This window comes from Eleutherodactylus coqui, chromosome 9 (assembly GCF_035609145.1).
Source record: "Eleutherodactylus coqui strain aEleCoq1 chromosome 9, aEleCoq1.hap1, whole genome shotgun sequence".
Taxonomy (NCBI): domain Eukaryota; kingdom Metazoa; phylum Chordata; class Amphibia; order Anura; family Eleutherodactylidae; genus Eleutherodactylus; species Eleutherodactylus coqui.
In genome coordinates, this window is record NC_089845.1 from 103,029,630 (window position 1) to 103,042,218 (window position 12,589).

At 41.6% G+C, this 12,589-nt stretch overlaps 1 protein-coding gene across 1 annotated transcript in view; it reads right to left on the reverse strand.

Moving 5' to 3' along the window:
* Positions 1-920: 920 nt before the first annotated feature.
* The window catches only part of SGK3 (serum/glucocorticoid regulated kinase family member 3), a 75,510-nt gene continuing 63,841 nt past the window's right edge, over positions 921-12,589 (reverse strand). Inside the window, exons 11-17 of the mRNA XM_066578995.1 lie at positions 9,209-9,321; positions 9,082-9,118; positions 7,925-8,011; positions 6,558-6,653; positions 2,529-2,684; positions 1,234-1,323; positions 921-1,153 (exon numbers count right to left, since the gene is read on the reverse strand). Of these exons, the coding sequence (XP_066435092.1) occupies positions 983-1,153; positions 1,234-1,323; positions 2,529-2,684; positions 6,558-6,653; positions 7,925-8,011; positions 9,082-9,118; positions 9,209-9,321 (750 nt within the window). The 3' untranslated portion in view covers positions 921-982. The remainder of the gene's footprint in view (positions 1,154-1,233; positions 1,324-2,528; positions 2,685-6,557; positions 6,654-7,924; positions 8,012-9,081; positions 9,119-9,208; positions 9,322-12,589) is intronic.

The following is a 12,589-nucleotide window of genomic DNA, read 5'->3' on the forward strand; positions in this document are numbered from 1 at the left end:
ATAGGCTACCATTTAAAGTTAAAAAAACAACCATGCTACAGTAAAAATCTTTCTACAAGATGCCCCTGTATGGATTAGCACAGTCTGCTACATTATTTCATGCAGTTAAAAAATAGCAATCCTGATAGATACCATCTAGACGCAGGCCAAATTGGGTTCACCTTGCTGAATGGGGATCTATAAATTCATTTAACGTATGTGCAGGGAGCTTTCTCAATGCATACGATAAATGTACACTGCAGACATTATGTGAAAAGTGACTTATGATTAAGATGAATGTGTACAGTAAGAGTATGCAATAGTTTCAAAAGTTCACTCTGGTGGTGACTGCTGACAGCTAGTGTGTTGTATTGTGAATCTGTGTCTACTAGAGATGAGCGAGCATACTCACTAAGGGCAATTATTCGAGTGAGCACTGTCCTTAGCGAGTACCTGCCCGCTCGGAAGAAAAGATTCGGGTGCCGTTGGGGAGCGGTGGGGGAACGGAGGGGAGATCTCGTCCCCCCCCCCCCCCCGCTCACTCCCGCAACTCACCGATCACCCGCGCCGGCACCCGAATCTTTTCTTCCGAGCAGACAGGTACTCGCTAAGGACAATGCTCACTTGTGTAATTGCCCTTAGCGAGTATGCTCGCTCATCTCTAGTGTCTACACATATGATTTGAAGTTCTGCAACAGATCTCCAAGCACTTTAAAGATATATTAATGAATCATTGCAGAATTTAGTACCAATTTAGATTGGAAAAAAAAATGTTCATAGCAGAAAATCAATTTTATGGTGCACAGCACATTCCTTCATTCTAGTGATTAGTGGGGATGGACTTAGTTCATGGACACCTAGGAATGTTATCTTCTGAATGTCTCAAAAGATAAAGGTGCATATATATATATATATATATATATATATATATACACTCTCCAACCTGAAAGGCTATAATACACGAAAGCCTAGACAAAATATATTTCAAGTACATTTCCATTTCCTAAAAGGAAAAGTCATCAGAAGGCGGAGCATAAGAAAAGCCAACAAAAGCATCATCCGCTTCTTCAACACTGGCGTTAACAAAAGAGTAGTCTGAAGATACACACACAGAATCTGGAACCGTAGCATCTGTAAATTCTGAGTCAAAATTTGAAATATCATCTGGGCCATCCTAGAAGAAAAAAACTTGATCAGAAAGGAGATCCAAGCTTATTTATAGTAAGTTACTAATTGTGGAGCAGATGCACATACCACATGAGGATCATATGGCGGAGGGATCTTCTTTTCAACCAGATCCGTCCAGTTTATGGATGAGAAAAAAGGATGCTTCTTAATTTCTTGCTATAAAGTAAAGACATAAAAGAGGTTATTCTATGCCAGCTATAAAAGGGGAAATGTGTTTTATTTGCAGGATTGATCAGTGATTAATTTCCAGAACAAAGGACAAGGAAGTTACGATTATTCATACAATGACAGCATGGAACAATGTTGTACCAGGAAATATATACTCAATATTGTAACATTGTTGAAGATTTTGTGTGTCATACACCTTGTCATATATAGAAAACTAGCAAAATGCTGTTATTTTATCATACAAGAATATCTATTTGAAGTAATCAATAGCCATATTCCCATCACAGAAAATTATCCCTATTCACAGTGGAACCCCCAGAAAATTTAGTCCAAGCATGTCCTGAAGGGTGGCCAGCAAAGGCCACACATGCAGTATTCCCTGCAGTGGCACTACTGGAGATAGTTGAGCCATCTCCGGCACTCCTGCTGAAGTGAATGGAGTGGAGCTGCGCATGTGTGGCCTTCACTGCCCTCACTTCAGGATGTGCCAGGGCTGAAATCTTGAGTGTGCTAGTCTCAGCCGTCGGACCTCCTGTGGATAGGGGGATAACTTGCTATGATGGGAATAACTTTTTAAAGGATTGGAACACAATGTACAATGAAACCTCAACTCTCTGAGAGGACCACCTCCTAATCCATAGCATATTTACAGTTCTACCATATATTATGCCTACTAGCAATAATGTTTGCAAAGATCTTTTCTAGAGATGAGCGAGCATGCTCGGTAAGGGCAGTTACTCGAGAGAGCAATACTATTTTCGAGTAACTGCATGCTCGTCGGAGAAAATTCAGGGGGGTCTGCAGGGGAAGGCTAGAGACATCTTCAAACCCCCCCCCCTCGCTTCCCTCCGCTCACCCCCGCGCCCCCCCCCCCCCGAATTTTCTCAGACGAGCATGCAGTTACCGAGCATGCTCGCTCATCCCTAATCTCTTCCTCTAGAAGACCACTTTTCAATGCAAATTCAGGTCATTGTTTCGAAAGAGGTTTCACTGTTTTTGCAATGTGTAACTGATTTTTCCATAAATACTCTATGTAATAATAAACTTTGTATTATATCTTGCTAAGGAATAATGCCACTTTCTTCATTTCTCAAGATGCTTCTTTTCCCCCCTCTATACCTGGCTATCATATTTTTGGGAAAGTTTCAGAATCTCTGTACAGACTGGAACAAAAACAAAAAAGCACCACTTACAAAATCATCCCTGAATCCTAATCTCTGTTTTGGATCCTTTTCAAGTAGGTCTTCCAATATAGTTGATGCCGTTATACCTATGTCAGGCCGCGTAACCAAGGGCTTGTGCAGAATGTTTTCATACATGGTTGCAGTGTCACGATTGTAAAATGGAGGCTGTAAAAGAAAATTAAAATTGTAATCTTACATTAAAGTTACAGATACACATTGATAAGAAACCGTAGAGAACAAAACTGATGTAGAACAGTAGATTTGTCATTTCAGGTAAGGAATAATTGAAGTCGAAATGTGAATGAGATTTTCGTGTGACTCGCACATGAGGTTTAGTTTCCCTGTTGCCACAGCCAGAGTAAGACCTCCCTCACACAGGCATTTTTCAACGCTGGGTTTACTGCGGTTTCAGCAGTGTTGTCATCCCTTTTTGACAATGTTTTGGCTGCATTTTCAGCACAGCTGATCGCGCAGCCAAGGATGCTGGGGAAAAAAAAAAAAAACAATACTCACCTAGCTGGGGCTGTCTGGGTCCCCGATGCTGAATTACGAAGCTCCCAGCACTTGTCATCGCCAACAGAGGATCTTTAGCTAGTGACAGAGTTTGAAGACCCTGCCTCCAGCAAGTGATTGATCTGATTGGCTGAGCCCGCTGAGTGTCAGCAGGCTCAGCCAATCACAGCCAATGCTGGATTCACGAATCACAGACATTGATTGAATGGCTGTGATTGGTGCATCGAGAGCTGGCTTTGATTGGCAGAGCTGGCGATCCTGAACCAATCAGAGCGATCTCTCACTGGGAGGCGGGGATTTCAATCCCCATCACTAGCAATAGATGTTTTGTCGCTTGACAAGTGCCCAGCAGCCTTCAGCAGAGTTCTGGAAAACAGCAATAGGGACCCCGACGGCGCCAGCTAGGTGCGTATTCCTCTTCTTTTTTTTTTTTTAAGGTAGTATAGCTAGTGCTTGCGTTTAGCACTGCCAAAAATGTAGTACCAAGTTGTGCCTTGTCTTCAGCAGCGCTGAAACTGCTGCCCATTCATTTCAATGGGCAACGCATGGCTGGAAACTGCCAAAGATAGAACATGCATCACTGTCAAAGTGCAACGTTTTGACGCTTGTGCGAACAGCCCCATTGAAATGCATGGGAGCATTGTACAGCGTTTAGCGCAGCACTGAAAAGGCAGCGCTAAACACTGTACAAAAAGGTCTGTGTGAGGGAGGCCCAAAGGTGCCTAGATTATGGAACATTTCATTGTTTAACCGCCCCTAACTCTCTGAAAATACCTGCTTTCTTCCAAAAACCATACCATACATGACAAGAATTTGTGTCTGGTATTGCAGTATAGCCCCATTCATTACAGTGGAGCTGAACTTCAATACTAGCTATAACCCATGTCAGCGTTTTTGGAAAAAATTAGTCTAATGATAAACAACCCCCTTAATAGTGACTAATTAACAGATTTGTGGAATAAGGGCCATACAGCAAAGTGTGACAGCAGTCAGTTGATCATTGGTTTAGCTCTATTAATTATGAAAAGAACAGCAAGAAGTATTTTTTAGTTTTTTATTATATTGAGAATACAATAACTAGACAATGGAGTTCTAGAGCAGTATGTGAGATCTAGAGCTATTCTACATGTGATACTGTTCTCGTCATCTTTACTTATTACATATGTAATGGAACTGTGGATCCACAATCTGGATTTTTACAAGAAAATAAGAGTTTTATAAAAACGTCATCCATATATAGGTGATAAGTTTATGGAACTCTATGGGTAAGCTGCAGAAATGCTGCTGGTGACAGTTCTGTCCTCGTGTTCTAGAGTCTGTTATTTGACTGTAAGGGTATGTGCAGTAGAAGTATGGGCCAAATCAAGATTCCTTTAAGGCTAGAGAGTTTTCTTTCTTTAAATTTTCCCCTCTGCCTTCCACGAGCTGCAACTTTTTTTACATTTTTCCAACAATATAGCCTAATTTTTCAGTTGATGGGGATGTATGAGGTGTTTTTTTGTAGGGCAAGCTGTAGTTTCTATTGGTACCATTTTAGGATATAACATTTTGACAGCTTTTCAGTCAATCTCTTGAGAGGTATGGTAAGCAAACTGTAACAATTCTGGAATGTGAATTTGATTTTCTAATGGCATGTAATGTGTGGGACAAATCATGTGATATTTTAATAGTCTGGACTTTTACAGATGCAACAATGCCAATTATATATAATAAAATACTGGCCCCTTTGTGAACATTGTGTATGGTCTTGATCCCAAACATGGTGACCATTTAGAAGGTTTGTATAACTGTGCTGGGTAAGACGTGTGTCTATTTGATGAATGGTAGGGCATGACAACCTTGCGGGATGTATCTGCTGATGATGTGAGGGGGCCCTGGTATCTGGCTCAGGGTTTCCCTGGTGATCTGGGATGGTGATGGTAGCACGGATGTTCCAAGGATAGCTCACATAGGGTCCGGAAGAGAACGTGTATTCTTTTAGTAACAAACTTTAACGAAATGTAAAAACAAAAAACAGATAGACAGTTTAATTTCCATTCCAGGATAACTCACAACAGTGTACCAGTCAGCTATTATAGAGGATCTATGTTCTCTTCTCCCTGTGTAACTGGTTTCTTAAATTCCTTACTCTGTCTCCAGAGATCTGCCACTAATATAGTGTCTGGCAGAACTGTATCATATCAACTTTGTCAGGCAGCAGGGAGGGGAAGAACGAGGCAGAAATCTAATGCTTGTATTCAGCTTAGGCTTTATCCAAAGGGAACATCTTTCCCATTGAGAAGGTCACGCTTGTGGGGCTAATCCGGAGTACTGCAGTTTCTCCCACACCAAGGAGTATTCCCTACTCCTCACTCCACACATAGCTGCACAGACTCAGGGGAGTATCCACAGCCCCTCACACTGCAGCATAGCTGCATAGGTACAGAGGAGCATCCTCAGCTTCTCAGAATGCAGCAGAGGAGCATCCCAACTTCTCACACTGCAGCCTAGCTGCACAGACCAACTACTTTTTGTCTGTTCTCCCTGCTCATACAGCTAGTCTTAATTCACTACCCTCTTTAAAGTCACAGTATAAGACCGAGTGTAAACTACCGTCACATAGTAAATATACTCCCTGGACTCACGAAAGGCCTACTATGTTCTAAAACAGACTATCTTAAATCAGGCATGGGCCAGGCCAAAAAGCTGTTATTGTGTTGCCAAGTTCTTAAGATTTTTTTTTGTTGCAAATTCAATAGATAAAACTGCAACTTTGCTGTTCAAATAAAGACTGTTATTTTTACTGCAATACCAGTTTCTTTGTCTCTTGGTCTATCACCCTGTGGGGGTCCCACAAACATGCCTTAAGAAACTGGAAGAGTAAAGTGGTCTGACAAGTGGTAGATGGGGGAGGCAAGGTGTTTAAGACTTTGCTTCATGCATTGAGCTCTATGCATAGAAAACAGATGAAGTGAGGCCTGCAGCTCCTTCAGAACCAAAGGCGATTCGGCCCTGGCTGCAATCTTAAACCCTTAAATGTCAACACAAAGATAATCTGTTTTTATTTTATAAATATTGAAGTTGTAATTAAAAACAAAACATGGTTTAAAAGGGGTTCTACCAAAATCGCAAGTTATTCCCTAGCCACTTTGATTGGTGGGGGTCCCACCGCCAATCTCCAGAATGGAGGGCCCTTGTGTCCTCCTCTACCTGGTACTGCGGGTGTCGTTTTCCCCCCTGCAGTGGCGTCAGTATGAATGAAGTGCTAGCCGAGCATACGAAGCTACTGCTTCATTCATAGTCCCGCTGAAAGAGAATACAGCACCAGTGCTCCATTCAGTCTCCTCCTCACTGCAGGGAGTGCAATAAGCCCACAATCAGGAGGAGCGAGGACATGGGACTGCAGTTCTCAGGATCAGTGTAGATAGGGAATAATTTGCAATTCTGATACTACCTATTTAACATTTTTGCAGTTCTCAAAGTAAATATAAGATGTCACAACATTACCTTTACATTAGTCACATTAATAACAGAACAGACGCTTACCAGACCATGCAGCATCTCATAAAGCACGGATCCAAGACACCACCAATCCACTGTGTTGTCATATGGATGTTTCTTTATCACTTCTGGTGCTAGATACTGAAAAAAAACCACGTGTGTGTTTAATATAATCTGGCATAAAGCGAACAAAACTTTTTTGGGGCTTTCCATTTTCTTTTTCTTATACAGACTAATCAAGTAATGTAATGAGCCAGCACTGACTTAGAGAGCACCTGGTCGTTTTCAGCTCCTAGAGATGGCCCTATATAGGGACAAGCTATAAGAACAGTCTTTAGCTGCTGGAAGGACCCGAAACCGATTGACGAAGCGGGAGCGCTCCAAAGTGAAAGTGCAGGTGCTCTTTAATCATGTAATTACATCATGTGAACACAATAACGTGATATCAGAAAAGCAATATATCGCAACTGGGGCTGTATTTATTTCAGGGTGATCAAGGTCTGACGCTGGCCGAAACGCGGTCCTGGTTTTATTGAATGCTGAGACACTATTAATAAAGGCGAAAGTTTTCCATACCTCTGAAGGCGAACCTCTTTTTTGCTGAACTTTTCATACTATATAATACTTATAAGGAAAGGGGCTATCCAGCTTTTGACTATTGATAGTCTAAGGTCAGGACAAGTCATCAATAGTAGATTGGTGGGCGTTCGGCGCCTAGGACCTCTGCTGATCAGCTACTCGCTGATACAGTTGTTGCACTTGTGCACAAAACTGATGTGTGCTGGAAGCACAGAGTTCCGTTCTATTTGAGGTGGTCCAGAATGGTATTGCAGGGAAAGATCCCATTCACTTCAATGAGAATTTTCCCAGCAATACCATGCTAGACCACTGCAGAGAGAACGAAGCGGTGTGCTTCTTGCACACATCAACAACCCTCACACTGGCCCAGCACACAACTGATCAGCAGGGGGCCCAGGCTGCAAACCCCTAATGATCTACTATCGATGGCCTATCCAGAAGTTAGACCATAAATAGTTAAGACATGGCACTATGTATTATTTGACAGTATACCAAGCAGAAGATACTGCACAGGGCACAATCCAAAGTAAGGCCAGTCTTGACAATGTACAGGCTCATACATGCAAGTGGCTGTAAAGACAAGCTTGTCCTTATAGAAATAAATTACATTACTTCATCTGCTCACAAAACAGACTAACCGTATAGCCATGAAAGCCCAGCTACTGGGTTCATGCTACACTTAGTAACGTTTCTCATGAAAAGGGTTTTCAGGACAGGATAACCTCTCTATAGTACATATACCTTATTAGCCTTATTCGAGAACAAGAACCTCAGTAGGGTCAGAAGGGGTCCTTTAGAAAAATAAATGCAATCTTCATCATCCATAATCTTACCTCTGGGGTCCCACAGAAGGTTAGTGTTTTGTCTGAATTTGCAATCCCTTCTTTGCAAAGTCCAAAGTCAGTTAAAACAATATGACCCTAGGCCAAAAGAAAACAGAGTGTTAAATATTATCTGCTCACAAAATATATAATCTCACATTTACTTGGTTTTAACCCTAGCAGAATTTAAATTATTTAAATTATAAAAAAAGCTATTTTTATTAATGATTACTACTGTCATCAGGTCTCACCTGCCGCTCTTGGAGCCATTTGCTTTCAGCTATATAGCCTGCACTATATGCTACGGATTTCTTGGAGCAATTAATTTATTCCGGTTGTCTGTTGTAAAACCATCGTAACATGCGACATTATGAGGCCACAAGAATATGTTGGGAAAAGTCCGTCATGACCTCAAAGTAGCACTCGATAGGACCCAGTTAGGTTAGATTTTTTCTACTACTTTTTTATAGTTTGCAAAGTATTAGAAAGCAACTCCAGGTCTGGCCTAACAGTTTTTAGCTCACACCATATTCATCAATGGGCTGCCAGAGAGAATGATGAGCAAGAGCAATAGCTGGAATGCTGACATGCAGAGAAGATGCTGATGCTTCAAAAGCAGCCGGCGCCACCACACTAGGGACCGCATACCCAGTGGAGCAAAGAGCGAGAAGACTGAGATTTGTGGCCACTGCCATATAACAAATAGCAGCACATGCACACAATTTCTTCACTGAAGTGAATAGCACCTAAATAAGCATGCACAGTGCATGCCGTTCCAATAAGTTAGGAAGACCCGTTTGCAAGCTTAAGCAGGAGTGCTGTAGAAAGACTATAGGAAATGTTGGCTACATGTAGAACTGCCGAGTCATGTAGGGAAGTGATGAGGACTATGCAGTTTGCTTCTTAAACTGGAAAAACTTTGTGGAACTCTTCTGGGGTAAGAAAGTGGAAAAAAAGCAAACCAAAAAAGGAAAAAAAAAAAAAGGTCAGCAGCCATGGTAGGGTTGGTTTCTAACTTGGGATATTAATTTGGGGGAGGGGCTTGTTTTTAAACTAGAATTGAAGCTACATTTCTGTCTGAAATAACTATTTAATTAGATTTTCCAATGTGAAGTCGCCTAATAAAATTATATGACATGAAGAGGTGTATATTAGGAATAATGAATTACCTGGGAGTCCAAGAGGATATTTTCTGGCTTTAGGTCTCTGAATAAAAGGAATATTCTATTAGAATCTTCCACCATTGTAAATACATCCTCTAGAGAGAGTTATTACAGAATACAACAAATAGCATACCTATATATGATCTGCATTGAGTGCAAGTATCCCAAAGCACAAGCAATTTCTGCAGCATAGAAAAGTGCCCGTGGCTCCGCAAAATATCGTTCTCTTTGCAGATGGAAAAAAAGCTAGAAGAGAAATGTAAGTGTAATTATGACCAGTCATACAATATACAACGATACATTTATCTGCATTTCACTTTTTTGTTTATCCAACTAACATTCTAATACTATTTCCTATTGGGCCAGTGGTTATTAAATGGTCACAGGCAACAGGATACGAGAATTATTTTTCACTTGAGGAGTTTTGAAGTATTTTATTTTTCACACTACGGCCGCCTGCAGACGAGCTGGTCGGATCCGGCAGCGAGAATTCTCGCCGCGGGACCCGACCCGAGAGCCTGCAGAGACGAGCGCGTACTCACCCGCGCCTGGCAGTCTGGCATGCGCAGACCGGAGCCGGGGCCGGGTGAGTGCGAGCCCCGCACAAAAATAGGACATGCCGCGGTTTGTTTGCCACGCGAGATTTCGCGCGGCCAAACCGCGGTCGTCTGCATAGGAGTGCGTATTGTAATGCACTCCTATGCAAACTTTCAGTGGCGGAAATCCCGCGGGAAATACCGCCGCGGGATTTCCGCCCGTGTGCAGGCGGCCTATTATGTGTGTATTTTTTCATACAGTTGCTGATTAGATGTAACAACAACAGGTTTTAATCTCTAATGCAGAATGAAACCTAAAAGACTTGACAAAAAGAACAAATTCCAAGTGATATAAAATCTATAAATTTAGCTCGATAAACAATTTTTAGGTAATTTTGCACATTGAGATTGCTTTTATTTTTACCAATTCAGTGATTTGTAAGCAGTCACGGTGTATGTAAAAGCAAAATGACAAAATATGCAATTTTTTCTTTCCAACTATAGACAAAAACTGTTTATCTTTAAACCGCAGTTCAAAAAGTTATTCTTGCCTTGAAAGTTTAACTTGCCTGAAGGAGTGGATCATTGTGGAGCTCCCTTTCCCTCTTGTACTACGCCGCCATTGAAACCTGAGTTAGCTATGACGATGGAGCTATAGGGGAGTCCCCATCTGAAATCTAGTATTACCACTGCATCAATGAAAAAATGATAACTGTGCTATTGCGTAACGATCCAACCAGGATTTTATAAAGGGCGCGCCCTAACTGCCACCAATACTGATCGTTCATATTGTGTCTATTATACGTACAGATGAGGGGATCAGGACATGAATGCGTTAATTATGAGGAGGTCTTCCTTTCCTGCACTACAGGAAAGATTTAATCTACCACCCTCAGAAATCTTTAGATTCCTGTAAGCAAAACATTTTATATCTCCCCTCCTCAAGAATACAAGCTCTCCGTTAACACTAACACCATTCGAGAGACCCTGTTACAAAAATCCACACGCAAGAGGCCTCATCTCGCAGATCTACTCAGATTTAGTACACTCCTCTTTTCGAACACAACTTCCATACGTATCTCACTGGGAAAGAGACCTCGGCAAAACCCTCCCTGAAGAAGACTGGACCCAAATATGGAAGTCTACTAACAGTAGTGCCAGAAATATACTAATGCTGGAAACATCCTTCAAAGTTCTACTCCGCTGGTATCTAACCCCAGACCGTGTAGCCCACGCAATCCCTGGACGATCCCCCAATTGTTTTCGCGGATGTTTTAGCCTCAGGAGACATGCTTCACATCTGGTGGACCTGTCCTTGGGTCAAGAGGCTCTGGATCAGGGTCTACTCTCTAATACACTCAGTTACAGACCATAACAGCCATAAAGACCCTTGGGAAGCGCTTCTAAACAAATGCATAAACAATACCCTCCCTCCCCTATCTACCCTCCCCACCCTTCCACTTTGCCCCCTAAAAACCAAGTTAGGTCCTGGCCAGGCCGATTATACACTGTTCCTTTTACTTAATAGTCCAAAACCAAGATTGGGCCGGGATACAGCAACAAAGGATAACCTCAAAAGTTTTTAAAGAAGTATCCCCTCAATCTAATCTACTTTTTGTAAACTATGCTTGTTGTATACCAATATGACTGTAACACTTTTCAGTAAACTGTTCACCATCTTACTGTAAACTTCAAATAAAAATACAGTAATAAAAAAAAATATGAGGAGGTCTACTATTACAGCAGGGGGTAAGGTAAATTGCTGGTTACTAACTTTTTTTTAAACAATTTGCGCGTATGAGATACGCCAAATGTGATGACTAGTAAAAGTGCAATTCACTTCATTTACCTAAAATTATGTTTTTGAACTATAAAAATCACCCCAAAGTAAGGGCCACTAGGGGTCTCCCTGCATCCTAAATTGCTGTCCACTGCCTGCTGTCAATTGAGGTAATCTAGGTTTGGGTCCTTTAACATGATGAGATAAATTGGAACACGCATGCAACGAGCGGTGATGTAATGATCATATACTATTCGCTAGGCATGCATTTACACTGAACAAGTGGGTAGTTTTGATAGTTCATTCGAACATAACCATGTCACTAGTTAACCCTTCTGCCACTGATTTCTACTCAACAAATCGTTATAATGTCTGTTTACACAAAGGAATTTGCAGCAGATGAACAATGATTTTTAGTTTCACATGAAAGATCCAATCAGCGATGGTTAACGATTTATCGCCGATCATTTGTTCACTGCACACATTTACATCTAACAATAATCATGCAAATCACTCGATCTGACATATTTGCATTATATTCATGGTGCAAAAAAGGATCCTTATTAGAGACAGCATAACAGGAAGTGTAGGAAGGGGAGGAGTTAGCCTGCTTATTAAAGTCTATGGGGGTGGCGGGGACCACAGAGACTTGGGGTGCTTTTACACGGGATGATCTGTCAGGCACAGATGCCCGACAGGTCATCCCAGCAATAATCGTTCATGTGCTTTTACACAGGAACCAGCATCGCTGACTGAGTGGAGGCGGAGCAGGCTGGGGATCCTTCTGGTCTGTCCACCTCCATTCCCAGTAAGCAGGCAATCGTTCATAAGTGAACAATGGTCTGTTTACACAGAACGATCTGTCATTCCGTTTTCTGCATGCAAAAAATAAACAACGAACGAGATACGAACAACTTTTAAGTTTGTCATTTAGTCGCTGCAGGCGTTTACACTGAACGATAATCTTCAAATTCTCACTGAATTGCAGGAATCCATCATAATTCTGTGTAAAACCATCTTTTCAAAGACATGGCTACAGTGAATAGTAAGTGATTAGTTACTGTGTTTAAGCTACTGAAAATCACATCTCCACTGTGTTTTAGCTACTGAAATAACATCTCCACTGCTCAGTACTTCTCTAGTGTCCTCAATAATGAAGTCATGTTTCGGTCTGTGTGCTACAGAGTTAGGAAACAGA